The 17,853-nt window shown below is 40.8% G+C and overlaps 1 protein-coding gene across 1 annotated transcript; it reads right to left on the bottom strand.

The window, feature by feature from the left end:
* Nucleotides 1-3,541: 3,541 nt before the first annotated feature.
* On the bottom strand, nt 3,542-17,533 carry LOC139442519 (BRO1 domain-containing protein BROX-like). The gene is made up of 11 exons (XM_071223335.1): nt 17,427-17,533; nt 15,291-15,494; nt 14,894-14,989; nt 13,698-13,770; nt 12,743-12,851; nt 11,121-11,210; nt 9,914-9,999; nt 8,113-8,194; nt 7,253-7,403; nt 6,529-6,688; nt 3,542-4,409 (listed from the first exon to the last, which is right to left on the bottom strand). Exons 1-11 carry the CDS (start codon nt 17,525-17,527, stop codon nt 4,311-4,313), a joined length of 1,251 nt encoding a protein of 416 aa, XP_071079436.1. The 5' UTR covers nt 17,528-17,533; the 3' UTR covers nt 3,542-4,310.
* Between the last annotated feature and the right edge of the window lie 320 nt (nt 17,534-17,853).

The following is a 17,853-nucleotide window of genomic DNA, read 5'->3' as shown; positions in this document are numbered from 1 at the left end:
TATAAGGTACTTTATTTGCCGGTCCACAGGGACTGACAGTCACATGAATTACCGATCCACGCCTAATTTTACCGGTAAAAAAATTGTAATTACCTTTAAACGGACACGCTGCAATACCACCAGTCCACGCACCCTATATGTGAGTACTGTTGGCTTGATTAAACACTAAGACTTGAAAGACACATGTTTAACAAAGTTCATTGTTTGAGAATTATGATATCATACAGAGAATGAAGAAATTCTTTAGCTCACTACATGATGTCCAATAAACAACTCTACATCTACATACTGTCGACTCGTTAAGCGTCAAATCGGGAATTCGCTACAAGTATCAACCTTAACCGAATTATCACATGTCATGTTTTTGTTAATGTAGCGGCAATAAAATTTCCGAGTCCCGTGATAGGATTTGAACCACAGAACTTCTTACTGTGAGTGAGTTTGGTTTAACGCCACTTTTAACAGTATTCCAGTTATATTGCGGCCAGTCAGCTTAATGTGGGAGGAAATCCCGAAGAGATGCAGGTCTCAGACGTTTACCACTTCGGTGAAACCCACGAGCACGGTTATGGTGCTGACAACCCTAGAAACATAATCAGGGCGAACTGGGATTCGAACCCACAATCATAGGTTTCTGGCATGCCCAAGGGACGCAACTCTGCACAGCGAATCGCGGACCCTTAGACGACTGGGCCACCCGTGCCCCCCACGTAAGATGGACACAATGGTGTTTGACTGTATTTATTTATTTATTTTCAAATTATACAGGAGGCAGTTGTGACCCTAAGTATTAATTTACCCCGGTTTTCTAGTTCTTCTCAAAAAGAGTCAACTGTACAATCTAATAACTGGTTATGATGTGAAAAACTTTTGAAAGAACAACAGTCATCTACGTTTATAACGAACTCGCTTATACCAAAATGACGGATATAACGAAATGTTTTGGGGTCCAGTCCATTTGCTGTATATGTGCCTACAACGAACTACGGTTATAACGAACTAAAGTTAGTGGTATCTTTTCGTTCATTATAACCGTAGTTTACTGTCTTAATGTACCAGAAGTTTCCTGTTTGAGATGAATCGTCTCATAGCAGGCAACTCTTCATACAGTAAACTACGGTTATAACGAACTCAAAGGGACCACTAATTTTAGTTTGTTATAACCGTAGTTCGTTGTAAGCATATATACAGCATAACTACAGCAAATTTTAGGGACAAAAAAGTAAGTTTGTTATATCCGTCAGTTCGCTATAAGCGTGTTAGTTATAACCGTAGTTTACTGTAGATGAGAAATACCTCTGGTTATAACTTGAAAAAGACCAATTCAAATTGACTTGCATACTTCTACTAAATTTCCTTTCCATGTATTCAACATGCAATACAATATTTTGATACCTGGGTTTTTCTTTGAAACCATGGCGTGTGGGAGTCTAACACCAAACACTGGACATGATGATTGACAGGTACTGATGCATATAACACAGATAGCAGGCATATAACTATAAAGCATCTTAGCACTTTCAGAAAGCTTAAATAAGTCTGTTATTTACATGATCAATGTACACAAACAATTCCATCAAAGAAAATTATTGATATTCTCAGTGACGATCCCTTCCAGGAACAATATCAATGATAGTTCACAAGATCATGAGAGTGAGTGAGTGAGTTGGGTTTAAAGCCGCTTTTAACAGTATTCCAGTAATAGCACGGTGTGTCAGCTTAATGTAGGAGGAAAGCCCGAAGTGATGCAGGTCTCAGACGTTTACCACTTCGGTGAAACCCACGAGCACGGGTATGGTGCTGACAAACCTAGAAACATAATTGGGGCGAACCGGGATTCGAACCCACGCAACTCTGCACAGATCATGAGAAACACAACCTACTATTTTTGGTGTATCAATTAATCAAATTCCATCAAATTTTAATGGTCCAATGGCAATACATGATGGCAAGTTAGAGTATCATATGTATTGATGCTGTGCTTCAATATTGATAGTATCCATACAATAAAATGAAAAATATACTGTTAATCATTTACTTTTTCATTCAAAATGCACCCATTCTGTTGATAACTGCATATAATCATAACAGATGCAGGATGTGGTTTGGATGTCAAGCCCAAAAATACAACTATCATAACACAAAGATTTCGCAAATTCTTCTGAATTCCAATTATATTCCTTGACTGTAAAAGACAACTTGTGAAGACATTTGCAATCTCATTAAAATCAGATCTTAGTTCTTGCTATCGATAAACAAAGATCTGGGGACATCCCATTACTGGTCACGTCAGAACAACCTTTCATCCAACCAATCAAAGCGTCGCTTACCAGATCGTGAATGTGACAGTCGGAATGTGTTTTCTAATCATACAACCACGAAATATTTAACATGGGGTATTCCAAATGACAGTTACAGGTTTTATGATTATATCCATACAATCTTGGCCATCTACAAGCCATTCCAGAATGTTCTTCTTATCAGTTTTAACATTGTTATTCGATAATACGTCAAAATATGTTTTGAAAGTCGTCGCCAGTTTGAAACCAGTGTTGTAAAGCTCGAGAAAGCTGCCTTCTGATTGGCTTATGTCGATTTCTTGTCAGTCATTTCATTGGTCGGTCAAGATTAACGAAAGGTCGTTCTGACATGACCCGTAATGGGATGTCCTCAGATCTTTGTTTAGCAGTAGCGAGAACTAAGATCTCATTTTAATGAGATTGAGACATTTGTGATGTGCAATCAAGTGTAAAGGACACACAAGTACTTATGTTGTAGAACAGCCTAAATAGAGTATACCAGTCTTTAATGTATAAGAGAAACAAACATAAATCTTAAACATTAGAGGAGGGTTTAGGAAACCCTGACCTGTATTTCATGAACATTGACTGAACATGTTCAAACAGATCCACAGAAATAACATGCAAAGTGTGACTAATCAGTGCTGGTGTACAATAATGAATTATTCACTGCTAAACCATCCTACGATTCACATAAGGTGTTTTCAATCCATATCAGAGAATTTGTTAATAACTTTGGCTCTCCTTTGTCAGTCCAAAATAAACAAATAAAAACCTTTCCAAAGGTTGTTTTCATCGTTATAAACCTCCGGTGACGTCATCTTATTGTTCTCCAGTCGTGGTAAATTTCATAAACAGGGACGTTGTAATGTCCCTGGGATTTTATATAATATTCTCGGGATTTTTTAAGATATTCAAGTCATATTTACTATATAATGTTTTATAATATCCCAGGGATTATATATAATGTCCTGGGTATTTTATTAAAATAATATCCGTTCAGATTGTAACATGTAATGTAAAATCAAATGACAAATGTTTTCTTTATATTCCCGAGGATCGAAATCGCAACCTTCATATCTGTAGCCCAGTGAGTGTACCACAAGGCTACAGAGGTGTTGATAAGCCGCACTGCTTTTTGGAATGTCCTTTTCAAGATCCGTGCGCCAGCAACAGATATTTTACGCCCATTTCCTAAGGTTCATGGAAAGTATGTTCGAAACATAAAAATGTTGAAAAATGTTGATAAATGTTGTTTTAAGTTTCTTTTCTCGGTTTATAAGTTAGATAAAACACTTCCCCTCGTGTTTTTATGATATTTAAAATTCTTTCCCTTGGAAAATCCCTTGGGGTGCGGGTTTTAAATATCATAACAACCCTCGGACGTGTTTTATCCTACCGGGGTATACATGAATCATTCCCTCAGTATTCAATACTTCCTTCTAGTTTTTTAAAGTATACAAAAAGACACTGAACATATCTCTTCCCACTTGAAAGCTTCTGGTCAACAGTTCATCTCAGGGTGCACAAGTAACATCCGAATAATCTACAAAAGCAGCTTTGTAAGAATACATTCTCGTTATTGTGTCGAGAATAAAGTAGCCACAACAAACACCTTGAGAGTGCTACAGTCTGACACCATCGACTATGTACAAAATATACATCTTGATCAAAGACCGATTACACTGCGTTAGAAACTTCGCATTTAAATACAATCATGGAATAATAACATAAATTACAGCTCCACATCAGTAACAATATGTACATGAGGATCAAGGATAATAGTTATCAGTAACAAAGAATAACTCCGGGGAATTTTGTAAATCCTTTAGGATTACGCGCTGAAATTGTGACTTTTCAAAATATGAAATGTGAAGCAATGAAAACCATAATAATATGAGTACAAAACAAGGTTTCCGACTTTAAATGATTATCTGGACAACACAGTAACCATGGTAACTATTGCACAGCTCTGCCGTGCTTCAACGCGAGGACACACAACAGAGCAACCTATGATACTACACAGCCACTGACATTCTTCGGATCCTTGTCGGACATCGGGACTTCTTTTTCTTTCACAGGAGGAAGACTCTCTTCTTTTTCACTTTTCTGAAATCAAAAAATACTCTCTTGTGGCCAAAACATTCATGGGTAGCAAAAAACAATTCTATTGTTTCTACTGTTTTGTGTGTAAGTATATATAAGTGGCATTAGAATCTATGGCTGAAGTGACTGAAGGGCTAGTAAATTGTCTAGATGTGTTGACAGCAAAAAAGTGGAAGTGAGAGTTATCTGACCCTGGTTGTTTACAAACATGACAGACTTGATCATTCGAGAAGTTTCAGGATTGGAAAGTCTTGGGAAGGCTGTCTGTATCTATATTAGAGCAACATGAAGGCTAATTGAGGTCCTAATTACCTCATTTGTATCTTATCTACAGATTGGAAACCTATTGCAAAAAAACGAATTCCTGCCAGCTTTCAAAAGTGGTGGTGGTGAAATTGGGTTTAAGGTCGCGTGCAAGGTTATTGCACTTAAATAGCCACGTGCATGCACATGTGGCTGCTTGTACTAGTCCGGACTGATGCCGATTTGTAGTGCTAGTTCACTGAGATACCATGCCGCAGTTTAACATGAATACCCCACTCAGACACAGTATGCTGACTCCGAGCCGACCAGTCCTTGTTTTAGCCCCTTAATGCCGAGTGCCAGACAGGGTAACAACAAGTACCATCTTTTAACGTCTTTTGGTATGATGCGGCCGGGGATCGAACCCCGGACCTTCCGCTCTCCGAGCGGACGCTCTACCACTAGACCACGGAGGCGGTCAGTTAGGTTAGGAGGAACTGTACACTTGTCACACATCGACGAGACACAGGTAAACACTTGATGACATTTATTGGCAACCCTCGAAACGAGCGCGAAACCCAAGCGAGCCTCCCAAGACAGGCAAGTTACCAAGGGGAGCTAACTCTGCTGACATTAATACATGCCAAGCAAACATGCGTTGGCGAAGATGCTTCTGGTGCTATCCACCACAATATACCTCTTGAGAGCATTTTCTTCTAGTCAGCTGACCCTCCAAAACACTCCCCAGTCCATGAGCCACGGACATACAAACATGTAAGTCTTTGTATGAACAAATCAACTATTTGTGCTGACAGTTAAAACTGGAGTTTACTGTATCCATATACTGTCAAATGGACATTTAATGGCAAAGGGGGATAACTCTGATTAACTGTGACCATTTGTTTGGCCACATAATGCATTTAGGCTGTCTGTTTCATGTTACCATCCCACTCAAAACCTAAGAGGTTCTGTATTTAGCTAATAGGTATTCAAACACGGAGATCTAGCTTCTTTCTCTTTTTGGGGCCACAGGTGGTCCAGTCTTCTAAGGGTCCGCGATTCGCCGTGCAGAGTTGCGTCCCTTGGGCACACCAGAAACCTATGATTGTGCGTTTGAATCCCGGTTTGCCCCGATTATGTTTCTAGGTTTGTCAGCACCATATCCGTGCTTGTGGGTTTCACCGAAGTGGTAAAAGTCTGAGACCTGCATCAGTTCGGGTTTCCTCCGACATTAAGCTGACACGCCATGTTATAACTGGAATATTGTTAAAAGCGGTGTTAAACCCATCTCACTCACTCACTCACTCTTTCTCTTTTTGTCTTATGTGCCTTCTGCTTTCCCATCTAAATATATAGGGGAGCGGGTAAAGGTTAAAGTGTTCGCTCAAGACCCAGGTTCAATTCCCTACATGAGTACAGTGTGTGAAGCCAATTCTGGTGTCCCCAATCCAGATAATGCTGGAATATTGCTAAAAGCAGCGTAAAATTCAACTCACTCACTTTAATATTTGAGCACTCTACATTGATACAGCAGCCTTTGCACTAGGGTGCCATTGTACAAACAACCTTAGCGCTGCGACTGTCGTAAGTCTATGTTAAGGTGTGGGAGTTATGATCACCTTAGCGCTAAGATCACTTTGTACAACGGCACCCTGGACTGCTATAGCACAATAACAACTCTGTAAGAAAATGCACTCTGGAAAATGTTCAAATTCATAACCAGTTTTGAGAGTAGCTTTTTTTAAAATTAATCTTCTGCTCACCCATTCCCCCTAATGCTGAACACCAGAAACATACAAAATAATATGGAACTTAGAGAGTAACTGCTATTGTCAGAATCAGGCATACACAAAACCAATGCCTTTAAAACAAAACATACCTTTTCAGGTTTGGGGGCCATTTGGACATTAAACTTGCTGTAGGAGTCCACGTTCCATAGTGGGTTCATGGAGGGGGGCTGGTACTCCTCAGGGCTGACCAGTCCATAGGTGGCCTTCAACTCAAGTTGTGGGGGGTCATAGGTCACCTTCTGGTGGTATCTGGGAAGAGAAAAAACATGAATACAGATAGAAAATACCACAAAGTCATAACACTGATGCAACTCTTCTTTTCAAACTCAAGCCTAAAGCCATTATTAGAAAATAAAATAATAATAGTTTAAATTCATTGTTATTTACCCAATGCCTCTATATTTGATGGATTAGGACAAGAGTCATCAGGAGATGACATATCTACGTGTTCTGGGACAACTCAAACCCTGAAACTTTGGGTTCATTCAGTGCTGTTCAACATTTTTTAACATCCCAAATCATCAAAAGGCACTAGACTGATCTGTATAGCAGATTTAGTCTAGAAATATTCAATGGATTTTGGAGTTCTGATCTTGAAACAAGCACTACTATCATCATCATCGTCGTCATCATCATCATCATCATCATCATCATCATCACGCACTAGTTCACTACAAGATAGCAAGTTTTAACAACATTTATTTAACATTCATAGGAAACTCCCGAAACAACATACAACAACAAAGTCTCACGAGAAAGCAGCAACTAAGTTATATCAAATTAAATATTCATGAGGACGTGGATCTCACTTACATCAAACCATTTTCTCTCTCACACTTTTCCAGTGTCCTCTTCACAACTGGCCCGAGACGTCTAAAGAACACATGGTCGGCTGGCCTGGCGGTCGTCCCAGGGCCCTTGATTGTGGCATACTCCTTGGCCAGCAGCGACGCCTTATCATACACTGAAGCAACACAGTACAGAACCTCACACTTGGCATTTCAGATACGAAGCCATCTGTTGGCTGTTGTTGTTGTTGTTGGTTTGTTGTTTAACGCCTCACTCAGCAATATTCCAGCTATGATGGCGGTCTGTAAATAATCAAGTCTGGACCAGACAATCCAGTGATTAATATCATCAGCTTCGATCCGCGCAATTGGGATCGATGTCATGCATCAACCAAGTCAGCGAGCCTGACCACCCGATCCCGTTAGTCACGTTTTACGACAAGCTTAGTCACCTTTAATGGCAAGCATGGGTTGCTGAAGACCTATTCTACCCTGGAATCTTCACGGGTCCCAAGCCATCTATACATTCATGCAACTATGTCTATATATTATAATGCCAGATGCATTATCACAAAATGATAAGTTTAACATAGTATTGATTCTAGTAACAGCATTTTTTCATAATAACTTAAAACACATGTAACATTAAACATGAAAACGAAGTTGCTCATTAGAAGCCATTATAAAACAGACATTTTCTTCATTTCCTTCTCAGTGGGTATAAAAGGGGAGGAACTAATTAAAATTTAACTCTTCTGTAAAGATCCGGACTTGAAATTTATTGTACTAAGTGTCCTGAAAAACATTCTCACAGAAAATAGGACCCACATGATGGTGTGTTTTTTATAAAAGTTATTTGGCCTAAGATTTAGAATAAAGTCCTACATATGACACTCTCCTTCAGTCCACGTATCGCATCTCCGCACTTGTCTGCCGCCAGCAGGGTCTCCCCATTGTACGAGTGTGCCTACAGGAAACAAAAAAGTATTACATGGTGCCATCAGTACACGCTGGGGTACATCGTCATCAGTACATTCTGTGGTACATCGTCATCAGTACACGCTGGGGAACATCGTCATCAGTGTACACTGGGGTACATCATCATCAGTACACACTGAGGTACATCGTCATCAGTACATTCTGTGGTACATCGTCATCAGTACACGCTGGGGTACATCGTCATCAGTCCACTCTTTGGTACACTGCCATCAGTACCCGCTGGGGTACATCGTCATCAGTACACGCTGGGGTACATCGTCATCAGTGTACACTGGGGTACATCATCATCAGTACACACTGAGGTACATCGTCATCAGTACACGCTGGGGTACATCGTCATCAGTGCACACTGTGGTACACTGTCATCAGTACACACTGGGGTACATCGCCATCAGTACACGCTGGGGTACATCGTCATCAGTACATTCTGTGGTACACTGTCATCAGTACACACTGGGGTACATCGTCATCAGTGTACACTGGGGTACATCGTCATCAGTACATTCTGTGGTACACTGTCATCAGTACATACTGTGGTACACTGTCATCAGTGCACACTGGGGTACATCGTCATCAGTACACACTGGGGTACATCGTCATCAGTACACACTGGGGTAGATCGTCATCAGTACATACTGTGGTACACTGCCATCAGTGCACACTGGTGTACATCGTCATCAGTACACACTGGGGTACATCGTCATCAGTACACACTGGGGTAGATCGTCATCAGTACACACTGGGGTACATCGTCATCAGTACACACTGGGGTACATCGTCATCAGTACACACTGGGGTACATCGTCATCAGTGCACACTGTAGTACATCGTCATCAGTACACACTGTGGTACACTGTCATCAGTACATACTGTGGTACACTGTCATCAGTACACACTGGGGTACATCGTCATCAGTGCACACTGTGGTACACTGTCATCAGTACACACTGTGGTACATCGTCATCAGTGCACACTGTGGTACATTGTCATCAGAACATACTGTGGTACACTGTCATCAGTGCACACTGTGGTACATTGTCATCAGAACATACTGTGGTACACTGTCATCAGTACACACTGTGGTACATCGTCATCAGTGCACACTGTGGTACATTGTCATCAGAACATACTGTGGTACACTGTCATCAGTGCACACTGTGGTACATTGACATCAGAACATACTGTGGTACACTGTCATCAGTACACACTGTGGTACATCGTCATCAGTACACACTGTGGTACATCATCATAAGTACACACTGAGGTACATCGTCATCAGTGCACACCGGGGTACATCGTCATCAGTACACACTGGGGTACATGCTCAGACTTATAATCATCTTAGCACTAAGATCGCTGTGATGATCGCAACTCCCAAACTCAAACAGACTAACAATCATCTTAACACTAAGATCGCTGTGATGATCGCAACTCCCATACTCAAACAGACTTATAATCATCTTAGCACTAAGATCGCTGTGATGATCGCAACTCCCATACTCAAACAGACTTATAATCATCTTAGCACTAAGATCACTGTGATGATCACAACTCCGGTACTCCAACAGACTTAAAATCATCTCAGCACTAAGAATGCTTTGTGCAACTGGGAATGAACAGAATACTGAATGAGTTATAGATACTGCAAGTGATTTTGTCCTATACAATATTTCAGTGACACACTCACATAAGCCAAGTAGAAGTTACTTTTCAGTTGAAAATATTTCCTCCACTTGCCCACCACCTTGACGTCGAGACTGGCCAGGGCATCGTCTGTAACATGCCAAACACATACTTCATCCCGTAGCAGCCAGCAGCCCAACATGAACATAATCATGCAAGTTTGTTTGTCGTTTAACGCCGCACTCAGCAATATCCACTCATTGACATCATGAGCATTGATCCACGCAATTGGGATATGATGACATGCATCAACCCAGTCAGCGAGCCTGACCACCCAATCCCGTTAGTCGCCTCTTACGACAAGCTCAGTCGCCTTTTACAGCAAGCATGGGTGGCTGAAGACCTATTCCACCCCGTAAGAGGCGACTATTGGGATCGGGCGGTCAGACTTGCTGACTTGGTTGATGCATGTCATTGTATCCCAATTGCGCATATTGATGCTCATGATGTCACTCACTGAGTTGTCTGGTCCAGACTTGATTATTTACAGAAAAATAATAACCGGCAATAGCGATCAGCTGCTTCACTTAGGGTATTATTATTTTAAATATGTTTAGTAAAACCTGCATCTAAATTAACAAGATATTGGAATATATTATTCCTGATAAAAAATAGTTTCAGATACAATTTTTGCCGATCCTTGCATTAAAATCCTGTAAAGATATATCATTGGGTGTGTCTTGACCGAATCACTGGTAGATTCCAAGAAAACGTGTGTTCAGCTGATTGCTGTTTTCGGCTTAGTTTATGAGAACATACACAAGGTAATCTTAATCCCTGGATGTAAAACAATGCCTAGCAGAACAAAAAATACAATTTAAACGGTAAATCAACATGTCTGGTGATTTTTTATTCCAAATTTCGAATGTGTACTGACCAAGTTTCTCATCACCCGTTCGTTTACCAAAATTCGCTGAAGGGGTAGATCTAAGGTGTAATTTTTTTCTGCACTTGATATTCAGATTTTTTTTCCAAAATACTGAATCCGCTAGAGGGGGTGCGCATTATACATGGGTGCGCACTATACCCAAGAAAAAAGGTAGCTGGAATATTGCTCAGTGTGGCATTAAGCAACAAACAAACAATTAAACTGTTTAACCTAGTTTCAAACTGCAAAGAAAAAGAGAGAGAGAAAGGTATTGAGTCGGAGCAAAAAATCGAACTTTCATAAGATATCTGTCTACAACCTGGTTGTTGAGCAGTACACCCACCTGCTTTTTGGTACATCTGCCCTGTCTCCGCAGCCAGCGCAGCTATCAGGCTGGGATTGTGCTTCATCTCGATGGCCCGGGCTAACGTCACTGCAACACCAACACCAACACCAGAGTTACTTCCAAAATACAATGAGTGAGTGAGTGAGTCGGGTTTAACACCGCTTTTAACTGTATTCCAGTTATATCAGTCAGCTTAATGTGGGAGGAAAGCCCGATGTGATGCAGGTCTCAGACGTTTACCACTTCGGTGAAACCCACGAGCACGGATATGGTGCTGACAAACCTAGAAACATAGTTGGGACGAACCGGGATTCAAACCCACAATCATAGGTTTCTGGCATGCCCAAGGGACGCAACTCTGCACAGCGAATCGCGGCGCCTTAGACGACTGGGCCACCCGTGCCCCCCAAAATACAATGATGACATGTAAGTTAGGTAAAGAACACTTTTCAACCTGACATAAAGGCTTATCTACTATCATTCTAATAACAATCATCATTTAATTATTCATTTATTAAAACAATACACGGAGTCCATGAGTGAGTGAGTACGGTTTAACGCCGCTTTTAGCAAGATTACAGCATTATCACTGGAGGGGACACCAGAATGGGCTTTATACATGGTAACCATATCGGGAATCGAACCTGGGTCTTTGGCGTGACTAGCAACACTTCAGCCTCTAGGCTGCCCCACCGCCCCCGAGACCAAAAGACCCGTGAAGATTCCGGGGTAGGTCTACAGGTTCTACTACACCAAATCAGAACCAGTTTGGACAGTGTGGTTTTTGTAGGGATCCTTGAGTGCAGATCAAGAGATATCTGCAGGCTGTGATTGGAGGATATTCTGTAAGATTTTTATGTCTTTCAAATGTACATCCATCCAGTTATTAAAACTGACCATGTTTTTCTATATTTAGTACTGTCTTTTTCAACATGATGACTTATGCTGAATGTGACCACAGCTATTTTCCAGTAGGTGACATTTGGTGCGAAACTGGGGGTGGTGTGTTTAGCTTCCTGTACTCGGAAAAGGAGCTGGCTAAACCAGTCATTTTCTATTTATTGCTTGCTGCTCTAAGGCCAAACTGTGCACACACGTACAGGTAAAAGCTGTTGAATGCTTAGTTATTTTAAAAAATAACCTTCAGCAAACCATGCTTGCTGTAAAAGGCGACTATGCTTGTCGTAAAAGGCGACTAACGGGATCAGGTGGTCAGACTTGCTGACTTGGTTGATGCATGTCATTGATCCCAATTGCGTGGATCGATGTTCATGATATCAATCACTGGATTGTCTGGTCCAGACTCGATTATTTACAGACCGCCGTGAGTGCAGCGTTAAACAACAAACCAACCAACCAACCCGAGACCAATAACCTTAATTCAAAAATTGATAAAAGTAATTCTTCAATAATAGCTACTGCTGTTTTTCTGCAGAAAGAAAATATGAACGGTCATGTAAACTTTCGGGTCTTCGGGGGCGCTAATACCTTACAGATAAGTCAAGATGTTTGTTAGGGGTGCATTATACAGCCAATAGGGGACTGAATAATTTTAGAAATAAGTCCCCATACACCATGGATGACGACAGCAGTATCCCACTACCTAAGCCTGCACTGACCTTCTTGAGCCTCCCCGGTGCACTGGTTGATATACGCCTCCAACACCCGCGTGTCAATGTCCGCACCCTTCACCTCCTCCTCTGTGGATAGCTGGCCCACCAGGTCGTTCTGACAGGATAAACATTGTCATACATTTGGACCACTCTAACAGCCATGTTACCTAATATATCATACACTTGGACCACTCTAACAGCCATGTTACCTAATATATCATACACTTGGACCACTCTAACAGCCATGTTACATAATATATCATACACTTGGACCTCTCTAACAGCCATGTTAAATAATATCTCATACTATCTCCCCCACCAACACATCAGTATGCCAAATAGAAAATATTGAGCAACACAAATTTATTTCAATCCACACAAAAAATTCGCAAGCTATAATTCTGGAAACCATGAAACTTATGTCCATGTATTGTGAAGAGAGCGGAGAACCGTCTGTTGAGTCGTACCTTGATGTAAGTAAAGAGAACCATCTGTTGAGACATACCTTGATGTAAGTAAAGAGAACCGTCTGTTGAGATGTACCTTGATGTAAGTAAAGAGAACCATCTGTTGAGTCGTACCTTGATGTAAGTAAAGACAACCGTCTGTTGAGACGTACCTTGATGTAAGTAAAGAGAACCGTCTGTTGAGACGTACCTTGATGTAAGTAAAGAGAACAATCTGTTGAGATGTACCTTGATGTAAGTAAAGAGAACCGTCTGTTGAGACGTACCTTGATGTAAGTAAAGAGAACCGTCTGTTGAGACGTACCTTGATGTAAGTAAAGAGAACCATCTGTTGAGACGTACCTTGATGTAAGTAAAGAGAACCGTCTGTTGAGACGTACCTTGATGTAAGTAAAGAGAACCGTCTGTTGAGACGTACCTTGATGTAAGTAAAGAGAACCGTCTGTTGAGACGTACCTTGATGTTAGTAAAGAGAACCATCTGTTGAGACGTACCTTGATGTAAGTAAAGAGACCCGCAGCGATCCTCAGACACTTGTGGACCTCCTTGGCCTCATCCATGTCCGGACTACAACACCATGGCAACAGGCTCAGCACTATATATATATAGCTCAGTATATGCTTACAGATCTGCAGGTATTATTGAGCATATGATTCCTGGAATTTGCATATGGAACCAAAGGTGTTAGTTGGTAGGGTTTACTTGTAAAAATATTTGGGCATCAAATACTCAATAACACCCTTAAATTGGAAAACACATAACCTTTAGTGATATTGTAATATAAAGGTCATCAATAAGTTTTTATAGCACACTCTTTCTTTTTGAACTCTCATATTCCTCTCTCCAGGAATGGAAGGGACATGATGAAATGTTGTTACCTTGATATACGACATTGTTGTTTCCATAATAGGTTGTTTGTAGTTTAATGTCACAATCAGCAAGCTCCTTCCACATGACATAGGTCCTGAGTGAGTGAGTGAGTGAGTGAGTGAGTGAGTTGGGTTTAACACCGCTTTTAACAGTATTCCAGTTATATCACGGCGTGTCAGCTTAATGTGGGAGGAAAGCCCCAAGTGATGCAGGTCTCAGATGTTTACCACTTCGGTGAAACCCACAAGCACAGGTATGGTGCTGACAAACCTAGAAACATAATTGGGGCCAACCGGGATTTGAACCCACAATCATAGGTTCCTGGCGTGGCCAAGGGACGCAACTCTGCACAGCGAATCGCCGTGCCTTAGACGACTGGGCCACCCGTGCCCCCCATAGGTCCTGATATCGGTGAAATACAAAACACCTTAACAAAGCCATACTATTAGCTATAACCACAACAGCATGAATTGGGAAATGAAATTTGCAGCAGATTTTGGGCCAAACAATCTGCCTCTAATATATATGAAGGTCTAGATAATTTGGTGCACATGAACGTCCATGTAGACGAACATCCCTAAACATACTACATGATACTGATCTTGGATCCACTTTTTAATCAGGTAGAATGTGGTAGATCATAGGATTCTGCCATGACAAAGGGAGGCGACTCTTCATAATGAATCATGGAACCTCAGGTGACGGACACCCGTGGCCCCCATGTTCTCTGACAGTATCAAACCATTAACATTCAAAGTCACAAGCACATTACATGTAGTACATTACAGCAAAGTGTCCTGAAATGAGACAATGTACATACTCCTCCTTCGCAGCAAGTTTAGCAGCATGTTTGGTGTACCACAGGGCCACGTTGATTCCCATGGAGGCAAACTCAAATATCACATCATTCTGGGCCCTGAAACAAACACACATAATACTTTACCCGCTGATCATGTTGATAATAATACATATATTTTTTCCAGAATTTAATTTCCCATAATTAAGAATGCATATAACCATGATAACATACGTATTATACACGAATAAATAAGTCCTGTGTACATTGATCAATTGGAAGGGGTGCTAATTGGGATTGTTCACTAGCCAATAAATTAGAAAATATCGCTGAGGGCGCTTATTAGAGCGGGGCGCTTATTATGTCGAATACGGTACCAGTCCCGAATCGCAACTCTTATAAAACAATGATAGTTCCGCACATTGTAACATTCCCAAGGAGGGTGCTGCTCCACTTGAATCTGATAATTTTCCTCAGTTTGTTCTCCGGCTCGTCTTGTTTGAAGGACATGTACATCCCCAGCAGAAGGGAGAAGTAGTCGTTCGTGGCCTTCTCCACCACGATCTTGTCATGATTTGGATCTGTCAGTAGCTCCAGGAGTTTACTGCGAGTCATACGCAGGTCACTGATAAACAGATAAATACAGAAATCAGGACAGTATTAGGTATCTTTCAAAATCTATAAGTTGATGAAGGTATTATGACCTAGGGCTGGGACGAGTCAACATTCACTACCCGGGTACCCAACCCCCCATTACCCGACCCTAGCCGGGTACCCGCTGTACATTTGCTGTAAGTCTCAAGAGAAACAAAATTGGGATTTTTTTTACCACAGCACTTGCAAAACATATTTAGATACATGTATTACAAGATCTGGTCATGCATACACTGAAGTTGACTTAAGTTATATCTTTATTCAACCATATGAAAAGTCAGAAGGAATGGGTGCATAGTCAGAAAGAAATGCGAATATTAGTGATTTGTAGTGTACCCATAGAGTTTGAGATATTTTTTGTCATTAAACAATATATCACGTGACTAACCACAGGTACGGGTAGTCCGGTGGGTACCCGGGTCCTACTCAGTACCCTACCGACCCGGGTACCTGAGTTACCCGTCCCAGCCCTAGTATGACCAGTATGGTGAAAAGACAAAACATCTGTTGCTGTTTACTATGATATCATGCATTCACTCCCTCAAAACATGATTCACAGTAAACATAATAAAGCTGAATTTGACATTAACACTGATCTACTGGTCTGAGTCTAGTATATTTTTTTAAGGACAAGTAAAATTAAACAAATGGTGGTATGGTGTTTCTGGGATGAAACAAAGTAATTATGTTTGTACTCAAAACAAAACCAGCCACCTAAGCAACCCTGCATTGTACAACAGGACCAGTAGATTTTTCAATGTGCTGTTCCCTTGGACTACTGACAATTCTTTTTCAACCAAAGTGTCAAGTGTCAATTGAAGAAAGAATATAAAAATTAAAATTCAACATGTTTAACACGTCAGGCACAAAATAGGGAATGTAACATGTTCATTTTCAGATAACCATGGAAACCAAAAAGGTATCATTTAACTTGCAAACCAAATTTCACTTTTTAACACAAGTTGCAATTTCACCCAAGCGTGAGTGAGTGAGTTTGGTTTTACGCCGCTTTTAGCAATATCCCAGCAATATCACGGCGGGGGACACCAGAAATGGGCTTCACACATTGTACCCATGTCAGGAATCGAACCCGGGTCTTCGGCGTGATGAGCGAACGCTTTAACCACTAGGCTACCCGACTGCCATTCACCCAAGCACTCACATTTAACTTTGTTAACTACAATGACTACCAATACCTATTCAATTGTTACCATGGTTACTCATAAAACATATAAACATGAAAAAACACAAATGATCATTATTATTGTTTACATTGTTATTACTTGTGTCAAAAGACAAGTCATGTTAGAATAGTGTTAGTCTTCAAAATACATTTCACTTAAAACATCAATTCAAAGCATAGGTAATGATAAGTATGAGTATCTACACGTTTGACAAACAGGCTGATAAAAATAAAACTACATTGGGACAATTTTCATTTCAATTCTCAACACAAAATTATACATTAACCATTTTCTAACGCAGGGAGACACTAGCACATATGCTTCAATTGATTTAAATATTCTTTGAGCAGAGATGTCATGAAGATTTTGAAATACGTATTGCGTAATCGCAATATGCAAACGGGAGGTATATCGCAAAATATCAACATATTTTCATCAAAGTAATAAAAATAGCCCCAACGTTTGTGTGGACGTCCCACTCATCAATAACAATTTTATTCATCGAACGCCAATAAGTCTAAATCTATATTATTGTATAGTGGTGTATAGTATTGTTTATTCGATACAAACTAAACTCGAGAGAGTCAGATGATTGTGACGGTGAGTCAGTCGACAAAGACTTAGACGTACATACAACACAGCTACATCGTCTAGACATTAGCACCATCTATCCGTTGCAACACTTATATTTACTTGTGACATCACTTTAATTGTCTTACCTAAATATCTTCCTGGTCTGGTCGTTTGTGGAAACGCCATGAAGCTCAAAAGTGACGGAGGCAGTCGCCTTCAAAGGATTTCGATGAAACCAGTACGCCATTTTTGTTTTGATCGCATACGGAAGTAGATAAAAGGGAGGTAATCACAAATGGCCGGGGTCAATCCTGTTCCAGCATATCATTTGGTTTCACTACGCTCAGAGAGCACGCGTTTCGCATAATGGCAGCCTGGCTGTGACGTCATTCTCTTGTTCTATGACGTATGGCATTTTGGGTTATAAGCCAACTCGTACATACGGAGACCCGCGCGGGAGAACAAAAACAATATTTTTATTTATTACTTCAATTTGATTGTTGTTTATGCGTAGTGTCGGGGAGGGAGTGGGGGTTACGTGGGGTCGGGGAGGGTAGTGCGGGAGGGTTGCAT

The sequence above is a fragment of the Haliotis cracherodii genome, unplaced genomic scaffold (genome assembly GCF_022045235.1).
Source record: "Haliotis cracherodii isolate W230 unplaced genomic scaffold, xgHalCrac1.p SCAF_5, whole genome shotgun sequence".
Classification (NCBI taxonomy): domain Eukaryota; kingdom Metazoa; phylum Mollusca; class Gastropoda; order Lepetellida; family Haliotidae; genus Haliotis; species Haliotis cracherodii.
This window is presented reverse-complemented; position numbering and strand designations above follow the sequence as displayed.

What these genes read in the sequence shown, in the direction of transcription:
- LOC139442519 (XM_071223335.1), bottom strand. Translation starts at nt 17,527, where the DNA reads ATGGCGTACTGGTTTCATCGAAATCCTTTGAAGGCGACTGCCTCCGTC. An exon ending in AAACTTGCTGCGAAGGAGGA is followed by an intron (nt 13,771 to 14,893) that starts GTATGTACATTG and finishes ATGGTGTTGTAG; the next exon opens with TCCGGACATGGATGAGGCCA. An exon ending in GAGAGAGAAAATGGTTTGAT is followed by an intron (nt 6,689 to 7,252) that starts GTAAGTGAGATC and finishes TTCTCTTCCCAG; the next exon opens with ATACCACCAGAAGGTGACCT.